At 47.0% G+C, this 20,184-nt stretch overlaps 2 protein-coding genes across 2 annotated transcripts in view; both read right to left on the bottom strand.

Moving 5' to 3' along the window:
* Positions 1–3,227: 3,227 nt before the first annotated feature.
* On the bottom strand, positions 3,228–6,005 carry FNDC10 (fibronectin type III domain containing 10). The gene has a single exon (XM_068658451.1). It carries the CDS (start codon positions 5,892–5,894, stop codon positions 5,217–5,219), a length of 678 nt encoding a protein of 225 aa, XP_068514552.1. The 5' UTR covers positions 5,895–6,005; the 3' UTR covers positions 3,228–5,216.
* Positions 6,006–6,794: 789 nt separating this feature from the next.
* LOC137843575 (Golgi integral membrane protein 4-like) overlaps positions 6,795–20,184 on the bottom strand; it is a 31,451-nt gene continuing 18,061 nt past the window's right edge. The window contains exons 8-14 of the mRNA XM_068658969.1: positions 19,966–20,180; positions 19,108–19,265; positions 16,587–16,795; positions 16,096–16,160; positions 15,390–15,554; positions 13,610–13,681; positions 6,795–12,334 (exon numbers count right to left, since the gene is read on the bottom strand). Of these exons, the coding sequence (XP_068515070.1) occupies positions 12,224–12,334; positions 13,610–13,681; positions 15,390–15,554; positions 16,096–16,160; positions 16,587–16,795; positions 19,108–19,265; positions 19,966–20,180 (995 nt within the window). The 3' untranslated portion in view covers positions 6,795–12,223. The remainder of the gene's footprint in view (positions 12,335–13,609; positions 13,682–15,389; positions 15,555–16,095; positions 16,161–16,586; positions 16,796–19,107; positions 19,266–19,965; positions 20,181–20,184) is intronic.

The following is a 20,184-nucleotide window of genomic DNA, read 5'->3' as shown; positions in this document are numbered from 1 at the left end:
AAATCTGCATTTCATGCTGCATTTTCATCTTCTAAAAGTAGGACCTACAAGACATTCTTCAACTTCAACATTCTGATATATTACCTGCAACCACCATGAATTCATTACACAGCCAGGGGCTCTTAATGATTTATATTTAGTACTTCTGCAGTTCTGAAGAGTCTCAGGCACACATATATATACACGTCCTCTTATGTTTCATCTACAAATGCCCAGACAGAAATTTCATAATTTGCTGTGACCACAGCAGGTGATACATTCTAATCATCCCCAGATCCCAGTCCCCCAATTTAGCTACTACACAATCCTGTCTCATTTGATATACAGGCAATTTTCAAACACCCAGGAAGTAATTACTCCAATTTTATAATGTAAGGCCTTGAGGACTTTTTTCACTCTGTGTATGTAATGCAATGCTTTAATTGCATCTCTGCAAAAAGCTGTTTCATAAATACCAAGTATTTTTTTCCTGGCAGCCTTTGCATCTTTTTTTCCCAAATGTGTCCTATTCCCAGATTTCACACATATATAAGTTCCATTTGCCTGGCAATGTAAGCCACATACTCCATTATTCAGAACGTGACTCAAGTGACCCAAGCAATCACTTTTTCCCTGAAAAGCAGAGAATTTGGGCTTGTTTTCTTTCTCAGCACTAGGTGGCAGCCAAATGTTGCAGTGGCTCCACTGAGCTGGGCCATGGAGGAAAGCTCCCAAGATGGGTTTGGATGGAGAGCTGAATCACCCCTAACAAGAAGTAAATGGGTCTGACACCCTGGATCAATCCCAAACACTGTGCACTTTGCACAAAAGCCTTTTCCCCCTTTTCTCTGTGGAAATGGGAGCTTTCTCTTGGAAAGCAGGAGCTACACACAAGCTTTTGTCTTCCCTCTGCTTAACACTGGAAACATCTCAGAGTATGTTACTCAGTACACCTCAATCCTTTAAACTCACGTAAAGACAGTGTCCCAGGCTGTTTCTCCTGCTGAAGGAAATCACATTTTCTTGGTTTGCAGAAGGCACCTGGAGGGTGATTTTGGCAACTCCATTACTCCAGTGGGGGAGAATTCACCAGAAAGAGCAAAGGATAGGGAAGGACCAGATCAATTCTGGCATGAGAGAGACGAGCGGCCTAAACCAGATAGTTGAGAGCAATACCAATAATAGAACAGAGTCAACACAAGCACTTTGAGAGGGCAGGTTTGTGTGAAGACTCCAACCTTGTGTATTGATTGACATGCAGAAATTTGTGGAAGTTAAACCAGGCTGTGTTATTTTCTACATCCTTCCCTCAATGCTCAGAACACTTTACCTCTTTGCATGACCCTCAGATACTGCTGAAAGCAACACCAGACAGGGTGTATTTGCTCCGGCTAAGGCTGCAAGAAAACCCATCCAAGCATCGCTGCTATAATTACTCAGCCTTTAACAGGAATGTGACACGGTTAACTGTTATCTGTCACTTCTCCTTTCAGCCCACTCTTCCTAGCCTTTCTTTTGGATCATGCTGGTGAAATAGAGCAGCAGTCTCGAAGACTTCAACTCCAGGTCTCCATGGAAGCAAAGTACCAGCTTTAACTTGCACCTCCAAAGCCGAGCAGCCCTTCCTTTTATGTACCACAGAAAGTACCCTAATGGAATTAGAAGAGAGATTCTTTGCCTAAGGCTCAGACTGCTTCCTCCAGAAGATTCAAAGCAGGGGTCAGGCTGAGCTTGAGCTGCTTCCATCTAAGCTGTTGTTTTCCTCACATTTAACACAGGGCAAGAGAGAGAGAAAATAAAACAAAACAAAACCACACAAGCCTGTTAACAAGCATATCGTCCTCCACTTTAACTCCTGCAGAAATGGACGTGGCCTGATATTTGTACTGGAAATTACCAGATAAATGCAAGACTATATACCACCTAAGAGTGCGCCCTACGGATTTTTAACACCCGGGTACTTGTATAGAAATAGGGAGACTGTGCAGTTGCCTTAGAAGCGATCTCCACTGTTTCCTAAAGCATTAGGTACATAATGGCCAGTTTCTTGGCAGTTATAAATCAGCATACTGCCACTTTACTGCTGCCTGGACAGGCTAGGATTGATTATATCTCTGCAAGGCACTCTGCATGCTTTGGGAATTGCTGCAAATACTGGATAAAGCTTACTTTAACTTGCAGTTGCACACAAAGGCTTGTTGGAGTCAAATGAATATTGAGTCTATTGACATGGATTTTTTCCCACTATTACAAGTAAGGAATTTCTATACTCATAACAGAGTGAAAAAAAAAATAAATCAACAAAACTACCAGTTATCAGTTCTTTGGAAGATGTTCTGCTTAATGTCACACACACGAAAAGGGAACACTCTTTTCTTTTCCAGACACCAAGCTGTGTCCAATTAAAACTTAACCCACTGAAAACGAATGAGATGCTATGAGATGTTGTTTCCCACATCCCATCTATAATGCATGGAGAGCAAAACACTGATAAAAATAATCCTTTAGAGAGTTACAGAATTTCCTCCAGCAGGATTTATGTTCTTGTTCTACATCTTTTGCTCTTGCTTGTCTCTCCTCTGCCCAGCATGCAGTTGCAAGGCAATCCACAGAGGCAGATGCATCAAGATGTGAGATGACTACAAATAACTTCTGTAGTAGATACAAAAGGTGCTGTTTTAGCAGACAGCCATATCCTATCACTAAGTGCAGAGGTGTCTTAGTGAAAATAGTCACATACAAATCCATGAATTAAATTTGATGTGGTGCTCAGTTTCCTGACATCAGCATTACTGCAATGAATAGTGCTGGCTGCACAAGAAATGAAGTAGCTTGAATTGGCAAAGGAAGAAGTATTTGGGAACTAAGGCAAAGCTCCTGCAGAGGTCAAACAGGGATCATTTATACTCAAAACCAGACACCTGGCTACCATAATTAATGGGCTTGGCTCAGTGAGTTTGCATACATGGCTTTGAATAGGAGGCTGAACTTGGTGGCCTTCAAAAGTCCCTTCCAACCTAATTATCCTGTGATCTAAACCTCTCATAAACAAAAATCAAGTATTCAGGGAATACCTATTTTCATATTTCTGATAATGTTATCATAATTTTACATTAGGCAATACAATATCATTATGACCATATTCGTTCACTTTGTGAGTCAAACAAATCTTGAACCATTCAATATTTGTGATTTCCTTCATTTCTTTTCATTATTTTCTTAATTTATTAAGGTCAACGCCAAAGTGGTACAAGACTCATCAGTAACACATTTAATTTTCACATCTGGCAGTCCACGACAAATGAGGAACAAAACAGTAACACTGGTTGACAGAGGCTGACAGAGATATACAAAATCAGTGGCACTCCAGCAGTCCCGTACAGAACTGGCTACAGGAAAGACTGACTTGAAACCGTTGAAAGACCTTTGGTCCAAATTCACTCGGTGTTTAAATTCACTGAACTAAACCACTAGATACAATAAAACGTGATTGCCTTTTCCTTGAGCAGCCGATTGCCTTAGGGATAAAAAAAATATGACATTGTCCTTCAGTGACAATGAATGACACCGTCCTTCCATTACTGCGATTCTAGATATTGTCAGGCTGCTGATATCAAGCACACAGGCAAATAAATAAAAAGAGAACGCTGTTAAATTTAGAGTCAGCTGCATGTGAGAAAGCAAACAAAGCAAGAATAACAAACAGGTATTTCTGCCTGGTGAAATAGAGTCCTTCAGCTCCTTAACCGCTTATTGAAGTCATTGAAGGGATTATGATTAGTACAAATACTGCATTTTTTTTAAGGATTGCATATACTTTCTGTATTTACCCTCTAATAGCAAGTTTATACTTCACAAACTATTTCACAAAAGAAAAGCACATGGGTTATTCACCAGTGATAAACACTTACACAGATCACATAGGAAACTGAAGTATTTTAATAGCAATACCCCATTACAGAAGAGCCCTTCCCCTACTTTTGCTTTAGGTACGTTTAAGTGATACAAAGTCATTGTCTGTTACAGCAGTCACCTATATACAAACAGCACTAAATAAAAACTAAACACACCAGCTCTCAGATGGTAACTGACTCTAGTTTATGGATATATTGAAGTTCAAGTACTGACCAGCCTAAGTTTGTTTTCAAAAACAAAAGAACACACCAGTTTCAGAGACAAAAACACAAGGGGAGATACAGTTGTCTATGAAGACTACAGGAACAGATATACCAAGAGAAATGGGAAAAACTCTCAACACTAAGGCACAAGAGAATTAATACTCGAATATGGCTAAAACCTTATTGACTACAGCATTGAGTGAGCAGTTAACGATGAGTGTTCCTATGCTCAAAACACTCGGCTACAACATTAGTGGGTTTTGTGTTCCAGATGAGTTTACCTCAGTGCGGCTGCACGTGGCATTCCTAAAAAGAAAAAAAAAAAAGGGGGGGTGGATTTAAGAGGGCAGTGATGGATGTTCGCTTACATTGCACTTATTTTATACCTAAGCATCAGTTCATAATTCCCCAATGAAATGGAGCTCCATCCGCTACTAATTTAATCTGTTTTTGTGGGGACCACCATTCTGGTTGCTCAAAGGGCTCCCACCCCGTCACGCAACCCTGCCAGCCCCCAGCACCTGGGAGCAGCATAAGGCACGATACAAAGCCCACGTAAATCGGGGGGATTTAGGTGGGCTTTGGATCAAACACACAGCTAGCTATGGGGCTGTGGGGTTGCACAGGGCTCGCTCTCTCTTGTGGATTTAAATGATGCTCCCCCTTGGGAAAATAAATAAATTAATTAAAAGTGCATGTCTGGAGTGAGGAGATTTAAGCGCAGGCTTAAAACGAGCATGTTCTTGAGAGTCTTCTCGGATGGGCCCTCTGTGGGATCTGTCGCTTGCTCCTAGCAGCAGAACTTTTTCTGGCACTTGTGGATGTTTGCCACCATTCACTTTTAATCCACTGCGATCCTAAGAGTTCAGCCGCTGAGCACAGCTCATGCTGCAAACCCCCCATCATGCAAATGACGATCTCCAAAACACACGAGAGAACCCCAAATCCCAGGAGCCCGGCAAAGCCAAACCCAAATCCAACCAAAGCTTCCAACGACGCTGTGGGCAGAACCAGCAGGAGCAAAGCTCAGAGACCCAAATCTCTCTCCCTGTCGGAGAAGAAGAACCAAGAAAAGCTCAGCAGCAGCCCGGGGCTGTGGTGCGGTTGCGGGGCCATGCTTCACGCACGACGCGAGGCGGCGGAGGAGGCGGCACCGCCGCCGGCCGGGCTCATGAGGTTCTCGGTGATGTAGGCCACCAGCAGGCAGATGAAGACGAGCATGACGCAGATGGAGCCGCCGACGGCCGTCATGGCCACGACGATGTCCCTCATGGCGGCGGGCTCCACGCGGAACTCCACGCACTGCGCGGGCGGCGCGGGCCTCGGCGGGGCGTAGCGGGGCTGCAGGCACAGGCGATAGCGGACCCCGCCGTGCGCCTCGGGGAGCAGATAGTCGCGACAGGAGGCCCCCAGCTCCACGCTATCGCAGGGGAAGCGCGTGTAGGTGCCGTCCCACGAGCAGTTGAGGGCGAAGCCGCGGAGGCCGGCAGCGGGCCGTGGCGGGGCCCATTGCAGCAGGACGCTGCCGTTGCGCAGCGCGTTGGCCACCAAGGCTCCGCTGGGCGAGCGGTGAGCCAAGCAAGCACGGGCTGAGCACTGGAAGCCACGGGCAGGGGGTCGGAAGCATAGGCGGCCGGCTGCTGCTGCCCCTTCGGCCCGCACCTTGTAGGGGCACCAGGGCTGCTGCTGCTGCTGCTGCTCCTGGTGATGCTGCTGCTGCTCATCCGGAGGGGCGGCGGCGGGGGGCGGCCCGCAGAGGCAGAGCAGGGCGAGCAGGGCCGGCAGCGGGCTGGGCATGCCGGCCGCCTCGGCATGGAGCCGGGGCTCGGCAAAGCTCCGCCGGCTCCGGGGCCCCCCTTTTATAAGCCCCCGGGCTCCGCAGCCGCCGCGCCGGCCGCCAATGGAGAGGCGGCTCCGCCATTAACTCTCGCCGGGCTGCGGGGCTGCGGCTGGCCCCGGCTGCCCGGCTCCGGAGAAGGGGTCCCGGGGGAGCCGGGGGTGGGAGAGAAATGGGGGTTGGGGGGGTTCTGTCTCTTGTTTTTGTTGGTTGCTGAGCGATTTGAGGCCTGGGGGGGGGGGAAGATTCTGAGGGAAATTCAGGGAGAAAGACCCCCTGTAGCGCCTCAGCAGCATCACAACCAGCATCTCCCACAGCCCGGCTGCTAGCAGGAGTAAAATTGGGGGGTCTCGGCACCCCCAGGACAAGGAGAAAGAGGTTCAGTGTAAAGGGTGGCCTAAGGCAGCTCCTGGCTGCAGCCGGACCACCCCACGCAGCCCCCTATGGATCTCCACGCCTGGAAGCAGCAGAGCCCCAGCTACAGAAAGAAGCAGAAATAGGGACATCACCCGAACAGCCCCTAACAATTCTCAGTTAAACTGGTAAAAGTTGCACCCAGTCCTGTCTTTTCCAGTTTGCACATTTCATTCTGCACACCCATAACTGCGGGGATGTGTGTGTGTTCATGTTTTTGATGAGGTTTCACATTGTGTCCTGAAAGCTTTTAATTCCTGGCTTCTGAGCTGCTTACTTTCCATCCACGCAAAAAAGCTGTGGACAACCATAAATCCTGCTGGAAGCTGGGATGCTTCTCTCCCTATGCTCTAAATACAGAATGGCATTTAACTAAGCTTTAGTGCTCACAAAATGACCAACTTTAAGGATCTAAAAACTCTCTGCAATTAACAGCATCGACAACATTCTCTAATAAAAATTACTTTAATTAAGAAAGGAAACAGGTGACAGCTAATTTAACCCCTCCTCCCTTTTGTTCTCCCAAAATTGCCAGCTTCTAGGAGCATGTAGTTTTAGGAGCACGTAGTCACGCAGGCAGCCACCTTTCAACATTCTTGCAGAACCCTTTGGAAGGGAAAGGACCATGTCTTGCCATCCCAAAACGACCTCTGCAAATTTCTGTGAAAAATCTGTGAAGGTTTCCCCGGACCGCAGCAGAGAACCACCCTTCTGAAGACTGGAAGCATCTCTTGGGTCTTAGTGTACAAGACACGCAGTGCAAGAAGAGTGCACAGGATCTCCACCGCCGTCTCCTGACCACCTTCCTTCCCCACAGTTTTAGTGGAGTGGACACGCGGGTACATAATACAGTTTTAACTACTGCTTGCAGAACAAAGAGCAAGTTCAACCGCATGTTTTTAGTATCGTGGCCAAGCGAAAGCAATGTCTCTGCAGCTCCGGCCCAGATCTTTAAGGTGGTGTTGATTTCTGATCCAATTAAAGAGACTAGGAGAGAAACTGGTGTTTGTTAAATGCAGAACAGGAACGTTCACAAATTAATAAAAACAAAAATGCAAGCAATAAATTAATAAAAAGAAGGGTCAAAAGTAAATATTATAAACAGGTATCTACACACAAAGGAAAGGAAAAGCCATTAGGGCAGTAAGACCAGATGGAACATTCCTCCTTATAGCAGAACATACACATTTGTCTACATTTAACCTTGGGAAGTGGAAAGATTATCACATTATATTGTTAAAAACCCCAACAATATACCTAAAAGCATTGGTGTATTTTTTCCTCTATGGTGTTAGCTACTTGGAGATGCACAGCAACCCAGAAACTGTGGAAGTTTTAATGAAAAATGTTTATTGTTTGATATAAACTTAAAATAAAAAAGTAAGATTCTGAAGCCTATTTCTATTTCACAGCCACGTCCCCCCAGAAAAAAACCAAACCACAAAATATACACTTTGGACTTCAATGAAGCTGTTATTTAGAACATTCAGTGTAACTTGCAGCAATGTGGAACTTGTTAAAATAGTTTTGGTTTTAGATGCATGGAGCATCAACATGACCAAATGGCCTCATACCGAGACTCCTTTTCCTGTCCGAAAGACTTGCCTTTTCAAAGTATCTAATTTCTTAAAAATCTTTACTTAGAAAATATTTAGTATTGTGAAATAGTTTAAATTTGGTTTAAAAGACATATGCAGAGATTTTTGTTTTATTTCTGGCACCCTACAAAAAGTTGTTAGAAATCTCTTGATACTGAGCAGCACCTACTGATGCTATTGAAAATGAGATCAGCACAGAAAAGGATGCTAACAGCGTAGTACCAGCTGCTCTCCTCAGAAAACACTTGGTGATCGCAGAACACGAGGAGGTGCTGTGCTGCTGAAGGCACTTCGTGGTGGCTGAGGCCAACTTACCTGGGGAAGTTACAGCAAGGATGCAGGAATGACAATCTGACGGCCCTTTCTGAGCAGTGCAGGGTGTTCAGGAGATGCAGGGATCCAAACCAGGCCAGTTTTGCCTCCTTAAACCCTGTGCAGCTCTCCCAGCTGCTGTTCCTAGCAGATGGCATTCCAGAGCTACCATCATTTCTGTGGTCAAGGAGATCTGGCACCAGGTGTTAAAGCCATCACGGTCATCCTGGGACCTTTTGGCTCAAGGGGTGTGCAGTGCAAGGGTACACCTGTCTTCTCATTCTTTATTAACAAGACATCTGTGTTGAATAAAGAGGGATCTAGACAAATATTCCTTCTATCTCCACGTTGTCTTCATTCACACGAACTCCAGGTTACAGAACAGCCCAGGGATCTAACACCTGCCTCACCCTTTCCATGTATATTGACTTCCACTACCACTAAAGCGACACCAAGCTCAGCAGAAGTGGCAGGCCTCGCTCCAGAGGTGATCAAACACAAAACAGCACGAAGATGGTGGCTGAGTTGGAGCTGTGTGCTGCTGCAAGGTATGAAGGAAGGAGAACTGAAGGACGTGCATCCCCAGCAGGCCGAAGCTCCACCAGTCCATGTTAGACTTGTATTTAATTGCGAAATTTTCCAACAGCCACGCTCAAACTATATAGGATATGATCACCAGTCATGGGGAGAAACAAGTGGTAATCTCTTACGTCATTTTTTTTTATATATATACACATATATATATAAATGAGAGGACGTTCTTGGTTTGTGGAGGTGCAGACGGTTCCTCCTACAATATGCAAGCATTTGGGGCATTTTCTCCTCCAACTGTTTCAGATGCCTTCAAGAAAACATCTCATTCCTGTCACATCCTAAGCCCTATAAAATGCCATGTAAATGAGTAACGAGCCTAACAATTTAACTAATTGATAGGCATATTTTCCTCATCTCTGCCTTCATTTATAAAGGCACAGAATGTACTGTTAATTCCCATCATCTGACTAAAGATGTGGCCAAACCACTGCCACCACGTGAACCCTGGAAATGCATTTGTTTACAGAAATCTCCTCTACATCAAGTTGTCGGAGCCCAAAGGAAAGGAAAAGAGCAACCCATGAGAAAGTTGTAACAGCCTTCCAGGTTAGCCACACCTTACCCTGCACTGCATCCTTTGGCTTTGCACTGTGTCTCTAGGCAAAAGATAATTATTTATGTAAGAAAGGCAACAAAAAAAAAAACCACACGTTTTGGCTCAGTCGGTCTGCCAGCACTGACTCCATGTGAACACTTTTTCTGCTTTCCTGCTTCCCTCCCACTGGGTTTATTGTCTCCCGTTAGGGGAAGCGCTGAACTTGTACCAAAATGGGGGCAACTTGCTGGAGGCCAGGCAAGGAAGCACTCACCACCCACAGCTAAGGGGTTATGCAGCACTGCACCAATTTTCGTCTTGCACACAGCCACAGCAGACAAGCCCCGGAGCTGGGATGCTCAGCACTCTGCTATGGGCAGCACGCAACATATGGTTGCTAAAGCATTCCCCCAGCAGGGAGCTTTACATTTAGGGCTGAGTTGCTACAGTCCCCTCCGAGTCAGCTCCGAGGATTACTCATCCCAGACACGCAAAAGCACTGAATTTGCCTCCTTATGTAGCTAGCTCCTGCAGTCTGACTCAGCACGTGGTCTCACCCTCCCGGGCTTCTATTTCCAGCTCTTGATTCACTCGCTGTCCAAAAGTCTGCACTCTGACAGCCACAGGCTAGGAGCATGGAAGAGCAGGAGTGAATGAAGCTTAGCAGACAGCAGCACTGCATTTCCCACTGGGGCAGCTTGGGCACGCAGACTTGAAATTTGTGCCACAGACGGTGTTGTCATTGATCCTCCGCTGAAACAATAACACCGCAGCTACCTACCTGAGCACTGGGGGCATTTTTGATGCGGATGCATCTGAACAGATAGCAGCAGCTCCAGCTAATGCATCCTGACCGAGCTATTTATAGCTGACAGTGGTGGCTGAGCAGCGCTGCATCATGCAGCAAGGTTGGCAATGCAAAGCGCTAACGCGGCGTTAATCATTTCAGGTCCCTTGGGCAATCTCACAGTGAGCTCAGTGGGTTGTGAGTGCTCCCAAAAAGCCAGAACAAATGTCCTCCCAGGAGGAGGTCAGTGCTCTCACGGGGTTTGGAACACTGCTCCAAGCTGTCACAGTGAGGTTCTCCTGGTCTCAGTGCACGTCTATATCCTCCAAGTTCCAGCCAGCAGCAGGTCAGGTCGGTGAGGTCCTAACGAGATGATTCCCTGGCCTCTGTAACAGCCAGCAGCACCACCCAGCTGCCCTGACAATGCAGCTCTAGAAAGGGAAGCAGCTGGAAAAAACAGTTCTTGTTGCTTCCACACGTTGCAAGCAGAGCCGACCACATTAACTACTCCAGGCAACCCCGGAGTTTGACTTAGACTGATGATTGTCCTGGTAAGAAACAGAGGCAGAATAAAAACAGAACAACCAGAAACCCCTGACATGTTAATTTCAAGCTCCATTAGAAGCACTGGAAGAAAAATCAATATTGCCTGAAATGAAAAAGGCCAAACTTATTGGGAGATAAATGTTGTTTTTCCAAGTGTCTAGAAGTGCCACAAAATACTCCCCAAAACAAGGCATTAAAAAGTCAAATGCAAACAGGGAGCAGAGATCTCTCCTGCAATCTTTATCAGGACCTTCACCAACAAGACGTTGGATGAGTGAGCCCCCAGAGCACAGGGTGGTGAGGGATTAGGGATGGTGTGGGGATGTGACAGCTCTGCCCTGCTCACATGAAGCCATGTCCCAGGCCTGGAGATGGCACGATGAAGCCCAGTCTTTCAGCTGCCACCATTTTAAGTTCCAGGGACTCCAGCTGACTCATCCCTTCTGTCTGGCTGCCTCAGCCAGACATGTTTTGGAGGCTGAGTAAAGCAGAGCACCACAGACTTTATCTACTGAATCAACAAAGCACTAGGAGTACCCAACTTGATTAAAAACCAGACGTGTCCTGAAGCAGCATCATTTATCCTAGCTCTGAGAAATCCACGTGGACATTGGGGGAATCAAAAGAAGCTGGACAGGATGGGAGGGAGATGGATGCTGTGGGTCCGAGAGGTGGATGCAGGCCAGGACGTGGCCTGATACCTTCTGCTGAGGGCCTGAGGATGGGCAGTGCTGCAGCTGGGTCCTGCCAGCAAGGTTTGACCAACCATCCATTGGCAAGGAGAATGCTGCAGAGCTGGGTCACAAGGAAGGGGCTCTGCACCAGGAAGAGAATCTGGTCATTCATGAACACAAACACACACACACGTGTTGGCACGTGGTCATTTCTGCTGGTACTCACTGTTAGCATTGCAAGGGAGATGGCTCCAACAACAAGCAGGCTACCTCCCTCACCACCCTGCTCTGACAGGAGCAAAAGACGTTTTAAAGAAACACTACTGAGCAAAATATTTTATGAAGACAGATTCCTTTGTATTAGCAACCAGTCAAGTAAGTCCAGGGACCAGCTCAGGCACCCTTTTATAGTCCTGCATCCCTCCCCCTGCCCAGGCAGTAAAAAAAAAAAAAAAAAAAAAAGAAAGAAAAAAAAAGAAAAAAAAAAAAAGAAAAAAAAAAGAAACATTCTCCAACATTCTCTGGTTAGAGAGGGGATGGGGAAAACAAGAGGGTGAAGAACTTAATAAATCAACACATGCTTCTAAAAGAAGCAGCAGGATAAAATCATTCCTACAGTCTGAGAGCACTTCCATGCTATCGACCAGAGAAGCAGGAGTGGCCCCACGCACGTAGATGCAACGCACACCTGCAAGCACCTTGCTCGGTGCCTGCCAAGGCAGCCGTCTCCTCCTGCCTTTGTTCCGGGCTCTGCTTAGTCCAGGAGCCAGTTCCTGGGAGGAGTTCTTGTCCCCTCACTCCTAGCGCATCCCTCTTCCTTCAGCATCTCTCAGTAGTAGTCATCCTTCTTGCCGTCAGCTCCCCGGATGCCCGCGTGCTCTTTCCGCTCTTGCACCAGTTCCAGGTCGTCGTTGTCATCCACCTCACCGCCGTGATCCTCCTGGGTGCAGAGGGAACAGCCAGGAAGGAAAAAATCAGCAGGGCCCAGCTGGAAAACGAGAACCTAATGCTCAGCACCACGCTGCTCCAGCACAGAGCAGTTCTACCCAACCAGCCCAGCTTGGGGAACCCAGGGGCAGGGAGGAGCGCAGCTCTGCCAGGGACCTGCCGCTGACACTGGCAGTTCAATTTGCCAAGAAGCAGAGTTGAGAAGCCCATGTTTCGTGTGCTTTAACATCTCAGCCTGTTGCTACTGTTACACGAGAGGATATTTGACCTCCACCACATCCGAACTGCTGTAACAGTCCCAGCCAGGACGTGCAGCAGCCAGCACAGCATCTGCTGGCACCTTGCTGTCCAACTAGAGAGTGTGCAAGCCAGGTTCTTACACAGGGCAAGGAGAGCTCCTGACATCAGCTTTGTTTTTCTCCTCCCCACACATTACCTTTTTTTTTTAATCCTCATTTCCAGCAGGCAGTCCAAACCCTTAATTCATCAGCAAGCGTGCTGAAACTGCAGAAAATGCCAGCAGCAGCCACTCACAAAGGACAAGAAGAGGATGAATACAACTCAGTGCTCTTAACAAGACTGCAGAGAATCCTTCATATCCATCCAGGTGAGCCAGGAGGAAGCAGTGACCCCTCCTGGGGCTCACACAATGCCCCTTTCACAGATGCCTGGCTCTCAAATAAAACATGGAACAAATGTTTCCCCCTGTGCACCTCATCTAGAAATGGTGCTCAGCAGCACCTACATGAATACTTTTTCCCATCTCCTTTGCATTCTAGTCACAAAAAATCGTGGACTTTCAAGGCTGGTGAACCAAACGTCCCACTTAAATGTTACCGTAAGGTAGCTGGCAACACTCAGCTGGCTCTGGGGGCTGCACGGAAGGCTGTCGTGTCTCCATTCACTCAGCTCCCTGTCACGGAGACCGCCTCCAAAGGAGAACACATCCCCGAGCAGCTGCCACGAAACTCTGAGTTCATCTCAGCTACAGATTTACACATGAGGAAAGAAAAAAAACACTCTCCTACTTCCACCCTTCAAAAAAAATAAAAGCTCGGTTCTTTATGGATCTCTCTCCCAGTTCAGATTTTAAAAGCTTTCTCCATCTTTTAGCCAGGACCAAACCCCTCACTGAGCAGAGACAAAACTGAAGGCAGTGCTCGCATCTGGATTCCTAAAAGCCGAGCCACGCTCAGCTCCTGAATCCCAACAGACCCAGGTAACAATCGCACCAAAGAGGGAAAGAAGAGGAACCTTGGTGTCGTACAATTTCTTGCTCCTGATCTTCTTGATAGTCATCCATCGGGTCCTCCCTGGGCTTGGCAGGTCTGCCAGCATCCTGAAAGATACACAACGTTGGACACTGAGCACTGCCCCGATCCATTTCCAGCCCCTGCGGGGAATAAACCCTCTGGCATTGCAGCCCCAGGTCTGGAAAACGTTGGGCTCAGGAATGAGGGCAGCAGAGAGGCAGTGAAACAACCCCAGCTCCATTTGTACCTTCCCCACCCTCACACATGCAGCAGTTGCATCAGGTCCCAGGCTGCCTGGAGCCATGCACATCCTGCACGGCTTCTGCAGCAGCCCAGCTCGAGGTCTTTGTGCTCCCCTCGCTACGTCCCACCACCAAATTTGAAGACAAAACAGAACAAACTAGCAGGGATATTTTTAGAGCCTCTCTCACTGGTGAGGATTGAAATATTAACGCTTTAAATAATTTACAGCTCACAGAAGGATCTGAGTACTCAGACAAGGCTGATTTACAGACACTCCAACAGGGCTGCTTGCCTTCCATCTTCCAGCAAATACAGTTAAGCCGGACATCTGCTTTCTTAGACAACTCCTTCACAACAAGCCAGCTGTTCTACCCTGACCCACTCTGCTCTTAGAACCACAACCTCGAGGATGTATCCCTGGAGAGGAATGAGATGAACTGGCAGCGTTTGCCTTTGCATCTGGGAGAAGCTCAACCTGACTCAGCACTGCTGGTACAAACGTGGTCTGTGCCCAGTCCCCACAGGACAAGCAGGCTCGCACTGCACTGAACCTGGATGCATTAAAAAGTGAGGAGGAGCTCGGTGTAAACCAGCCCAGAGAAAAGGGAAGTGAGGAAAGCAGAAGGACAGGAACGTTTGTTCCACCACCTCTTCCCAAAGTGGGCTTCAGACATTACTGTAAGGCGTGCCCCCTGCATGGTCTGGCCCAGGTAGCAGGGAGAAGTTGCCCAAGCTGGTAAAACAAACATTTTCAGGGAAGTGGTACTTGTTAACACAGGTTCTCACCAACACTTCTCCTTATACAACACATTAGGTATCCACAATTTATTTATGGTTGCTCTTTAGGGAATGCAGCACGGCCCCATCTGAAAGATATCCTCCTTGCTTGACTAAATTGGCCTGGATTTGTTTTTTTTTTTTAACCTCACCACTGATCACGACTTTAAAGCCTGACAGATAAAATGCTCCTTTTTAAACCAAGCAACACTCGGGTGCATGTCAAAACAAACTGATATTTCCCTGATGCAGAGCCTGGCTTCAGACAGCAAGCAACACTTTGCAAAATAAATGGCTGTCACCTGCAAGCAGGCGAACAAGAAAGCAGAGCTTCTGCACCTTGTCACTGCTGTCAGGAGTCTGCTGCTTGCCCACAAACAGCAGGGGCTGCTCTGAGCAGACCCCAAGCATAGGCCCCTGCTGTTGTCTCTACTTTTAATACCTGAAGTGCTAAAAAAGAGCATACAGCTACAGTAATAGCCATGTAGTGAGACATCTCCTGTTCCATGTCTCTCCAGCCACGTAGGTGCTCCAAAGACTTGTTGCTCACTTCAAGAAGATGAGGGGACGGAGCCAGAACTAGCTCTGGTACTGACCTGCTGATTTTCAGAGAGGTTTCTCCTGCCTGCCACATCCTGGCAGCAGCATTATGGATCCGTGCAGGAATGTGCTGCTTTCCTTTGAGCCCTTAAGCTCTCTGCCTCCCCCCACTCGCCCCATCCACAGCCAGGAATCTCTCCCTGGGCCCCTACTGGCTGCCCTTGTGTCAGTCACCTTCGGTGGCTTCTCCTTAGACTCTTCTTTCACGCTGGGTTCCTTGAACTTCTCCAAACCTCCCACCTTCTCTTCAAAGTCAGGTCTCTCCAGTTCAGCCTCCTCAAACTCATCCTCACCTTGGTTATTGGGATCCTGGGCAGGATCTGCAGCATCATCCGGCATCTGGACAAGAAAAGCCTCGTGTGAGTACCAGAGAAGATATCCACTCGGGAGGCAGAGGCCAACATGAGCCCACCATCAGCAGCAAGCCAAGGAGCAGGGAAAGGCTGTTGCCCAGAAGGGACCCAGATCTCAGGAGGAAGGACCAGCACTACACCAGTAAGAGCACAGGAGTATTGTCCCCCCTGAACAGACCACTGATTACTCTTAGCATCATTCCCATCTTTTCCCATCCTCTATTTCTATCTTTTCCTATTTAAAAAAAAAAAAAAAAAGAGATGAAGAATTGTCTTAACATCCAAGCAGACAGGCAGCACTGGCTTCATAGCAATTCTCCAGTCATCCATCTCACCAAGCACACTCATGGCTCTAAAACCAAAAAAGCTCAATTTTCACTGTCCATCTGAATCCCCCCAGAACCAGAAGGGAAATTGGAGTTGTACATTACAGAGACTTCTGGGAAAGCATCTACTTAAATGAGATTACTGGGCTCTTATTTATAGGAAGGGCTGTGTCCTGATGACAGCACAGCTGCATTTCTTACCATGGGCTCCTGGACAACAGTCTCCTTCTGAGAATGCAAGTTCTCCCTCTCAATCATTCCTGCATCTGCAATGAAGGGATACAATTATTAGAGTCATCTCTGGATTAAAAACAAATAAACCCACTCACAAAAAGGGAGCTCACAAAAAAACTCTGATCTGGTCATCTTTACAATGCCTTTAGGATGCAAGTCAGCATTTCAAAGGGGATCCTCAGAGCAGCCCCAGCTCCCACCTGCCCTGTTCTCCTGCATTCAAGCCCACAGCCATCAGTTAGTTGCATGGAAAGCCACCTGATAGTCACTGCCTTTGCCTAGCAACACGCAGGATTGGCATCAGTGTCTTTTTGACAGAGGCAATGAACTAAAGTAGAAAACCCACTACCAGCATTAAACCAGTTCCTATAGGAGGCCGATTGTCTTGTCAGAACAGTGGTCTGGAGGGACCCCGCTATAAAATAGTGCTGTACAGCATGGAATTAGGGAAAGCATACCCATTTCTAGCTCTTCATTATCTGTCTTCTCCTTCTCGCTTCCCTGGTCAGCTGTTTGATGCTCTGCTACTCTCTTTTGACCCGGTGGCTGCGAGCTGCCCTTCTGAGTCTCTTGCCCAGGCCTGGGGTCGAGGTGAAGGCTCTCAGGGTAACTGTGCACTTGGGCGCCGTCCATCTGGGCATTGACTTTGTTGACTATGTCCTTCCAGCTGCAGCAACAGCACAAAACAAAACAGGCACCTCCTGACTCAGCACATGCAAGAGAACCTTCAAAACGCCATTTCATAATGCCAAGCAGAAAACCAACCTACAATGCATGCACAAGTTTATCTTGATTCATTTTTTCCTCAAAATAGCAATTGCATTAGTTACCAGCAGCTACGTGAAACAGAACACGTGCCACATAAGTCATGCTTTATAAACACAATTTGTAGAACTGCTTTAATCTTATTTAGCTGATACGGTAACATCCACATAGCAATAAACTCCAACTCAAAATTGATGCTTACTCAAGCCTCACACACGCCCAAATACATAAATCTCAGTTTCTTCAAAAATACCCAAACCAGAACTCCTCTATGTTCCAACGTCGTTGAAAATGAAAAGTGCTGCTAAAGTAAAACTGCAGGGTTTTGACCTACGAGGGGAAAAAGTATATATTTCAAAATAAATAGAAGAGCTGCAATACAGAAGTGCTGATTTCCATTGTCTGGTCCTTTTTAAAGTTACAAGCTCTTTATGAAGATTTGCAACTAGGATAGGTGCTTTAATCAACGTCTCATTATAAAACTCTCAAACAGCCTGTGTCTCTCCCTTGTACAAACAGAACAGGGACAAATAATTGAAATGAAACATTGGCATATGGTTTTGGTGGTGGTGTTTTTTTTGTTTGTATTTTTTTTGTTTGTTTGTTTTTTCTTGTTTGTTTTTAAGGTGAACATGGGAAAAGTAAAGTATTTTCTTTCTTTATTTGGTGAGGTTAGCTGTAATTCCACCACAACACAGTGCTTCTCCCTGCCTCAGGCTCTTAAGTGGCCCCAGCTTTAGCAGCGTTTTGAAGCCAGCATATTACTACCACACGAACTTGCAAGTAAGAAAAACCACAGCCCAGCCTTTAGCTCAGATTTCCCATTACAAAGCCATCACCATGCGAACTGGCCATCGAGCCCAACAATTCCCATCTGGAATCTGCTGGTCTCAGCCACCTTGTGCAACAGCTCTTGGCACGGGACGCACGGCCTCTTCTGCATCTGGTGTTGTTCTTACCATGGGCACCTCCTGAGAAAGCTGGGTTTTGCACTCACATCACAACCACCACCCAATGTAAACGACAGCCTTCAGCTGCTCAATAGTTTCTTGATGATAGATCCAGGACAGGAAAAGCATGGTTTCTGTCCTTGGGAAGTCATTTGCCAAGCCAAGGCCAGTATTTGCATTCTGAGTTTCACAGAGGATGTTTCCTACTGAAGCAGCATGGGGAGGATACTACCCTTTGAAAAAAAAACATGCAGAGCACAATCTCTGACCTGAAAAGATTGCAGGTTAAGTGAACAACAAACAGGGCAAAGAAAATGCATTAATAGAATCTAGCTGATGGATAGTTTGGAATGAGATCCCAAAGTCTCTTTTACAAATAAAGCAGGAATTAATTTTTTTTCCTCTCCAGTAAACTGCACAGATCTGACCTGGACACACACAGATGATAAATAAGTTAAATAAGGAAGCACTATTTTCTGAGTCAGTTTTTGGATTCTGGCCAGAATTTGATGAATTACAGCCTCAGAAAAGACATTTTCTTCCTTTTGCACAGCAGACTTGTCTTCTGTGAGTGCTGCTAAGACACAAAACAGTTCCTCTTGTGCAGCATCCAGTACAACAGGATCCTGGTCCTTGCCTAGACTCCCAGGTACCACAGCAATATAAATACCATACTGCAATAATCACCGACCCTGTTACCTGCAGGAACCCATCACGCCCTCCTGCGAATGCTCTTTCCAAGCTCAAAAATGAGCAAATTATGGCTCTTAATCACTCTTATTTAGAGGAAGGGAAGGAATTCCTTAGCCACCCTGGTGCTGAAGATGAATGGCTTCCACCCTCCACTCCAGCTAGTGGGAAACACACACTGACCCAACCTCACCCAGCAGTAACTCTTTTCCCTCCTCCCCATGCAATCCCTTTAACAAGCAGGTCAAGTACAAAGGCACACTACAGAGAGTGCTCCAACAGCACAGAATCCTTGCAATCCTTGCTCCTCTTTTGCCAGCCCAGCACCCACACGTCTGCATTTACGCAGCAGTGCCTGCAGCATGACCAATCTTCTGGTTTTGGGCTGAGATGGATGCCTGCAGCAGCGTGCAGTTACAAGAAGCAGATGGCGAAGGGATAAATAAATAACACTTTCTTCAATTGTTTTCCAAGTAGAAACCACAAGAAACACAAAAGGAGCAAGAGCAGAGATTAGGCTACATGGTACCTCTGACCCTGAGGGCAGAGTAGAGGGGAGCTTTGCATCACCAACCTTTGCATTTGCACTTGTTTGCTCCCTGTTGAGTGGTGGTTGTCCGGCATCTTGGGCTTCTCTGCTGCAGAGGGTTGCTTCAGATCAGACAGTGACAATGCAGGAGCCTGGCCTTCCTCGTGGCTGTTCACGTGAATGCGCATCACCATCTTTACATCCTGCAGGGAGGACACACAGATGTGCTCAGGATACACACAAGCTCCTGATCTTATCATATTCTTGCAGACCTCTCTTGCATTTGACACTCAGGGGCCAGAAATCTTTTGTCAAGGAACTACAGACTCAGAATGCTCCAGAACAAATCCACAGCCCTGTCCAGCCAGCCTGCAGTACGAGAGGTCACTCTGCTTCCATGCAGCCAAGAGGAAGTGATTTGGATCCTATGGGATGCAGGCATGTCTCATCTCAGGTAGCTTCATCTCCAAGAGAAAAAGGAGCACCACGAACTCTTTAACAAGGAAACACATTGCAATAATAATAGTAATTGCATTTGTAGCTAACTATACTTAGATGATTGCCATTTTGGCAGTTATTGTTCCTCACTGTGCTCACTAGAACAAGCTCACAATATGCACAGCAGCTTCCAAGTATTCTCACTGCTGTTCACAATCCTGAAATCAGACAAGAATTTCTTATTTTAGTGCAGACTGCAGGAAATTAACAAGGTTAATGCAAAAGGCAAACCCAGTCCCTAGTGAACTGGCTTCCTTTTTCAAGAGGAATGAGTAATTTTTTTTTTTAATTTTTTTTTTTAAATACAGACTTCTGGAGTGAGACAGATTCAGCAGTTCCTCCTAGTGCCCAGCACATGGTGCATGCTCTCAGGGAGACAAGAAGCACCAGCTCTGCAGGACTTACTGGGTTCCCGTTTGGGAGGCTGTTCACAGTCCGGGTGAATCGGATGACGTGGCTGTCCCCGTGTCCTGCTGGCCAGGCTGGCACAGCCTCCGGTGGCAAATTGGCATCTTGCAGAGGGGCCGGGTGGGTAACGAGCACGCTCCCCTGTGACCTGGGGCCATTGTTGCTGTAGGAGCCCTGGCCCGGCAGCAGAGGACCATCTGCCTGCTTCCGCAGCCC

The sequence above is a fragment of the Anas acuta genome, chromosome 22 (genome assembly GCF_963932015.1).
Source record: "Anas acuta chromosome 22, bAnaAcu1.1, whole genome shotgun sequence".
Taxonomy (NCBI): domain Eukaryota; kingdom Metazoa; phylum Chordata; class Aves; order Anseriformes; family Anatidae; genus Anas; species Anas acuta.
The sequence above is the reverse complement of the archived record's forward strand: the minus strand, read 5'-3'. Positions and strand labels throughout refer to the sequence as shown.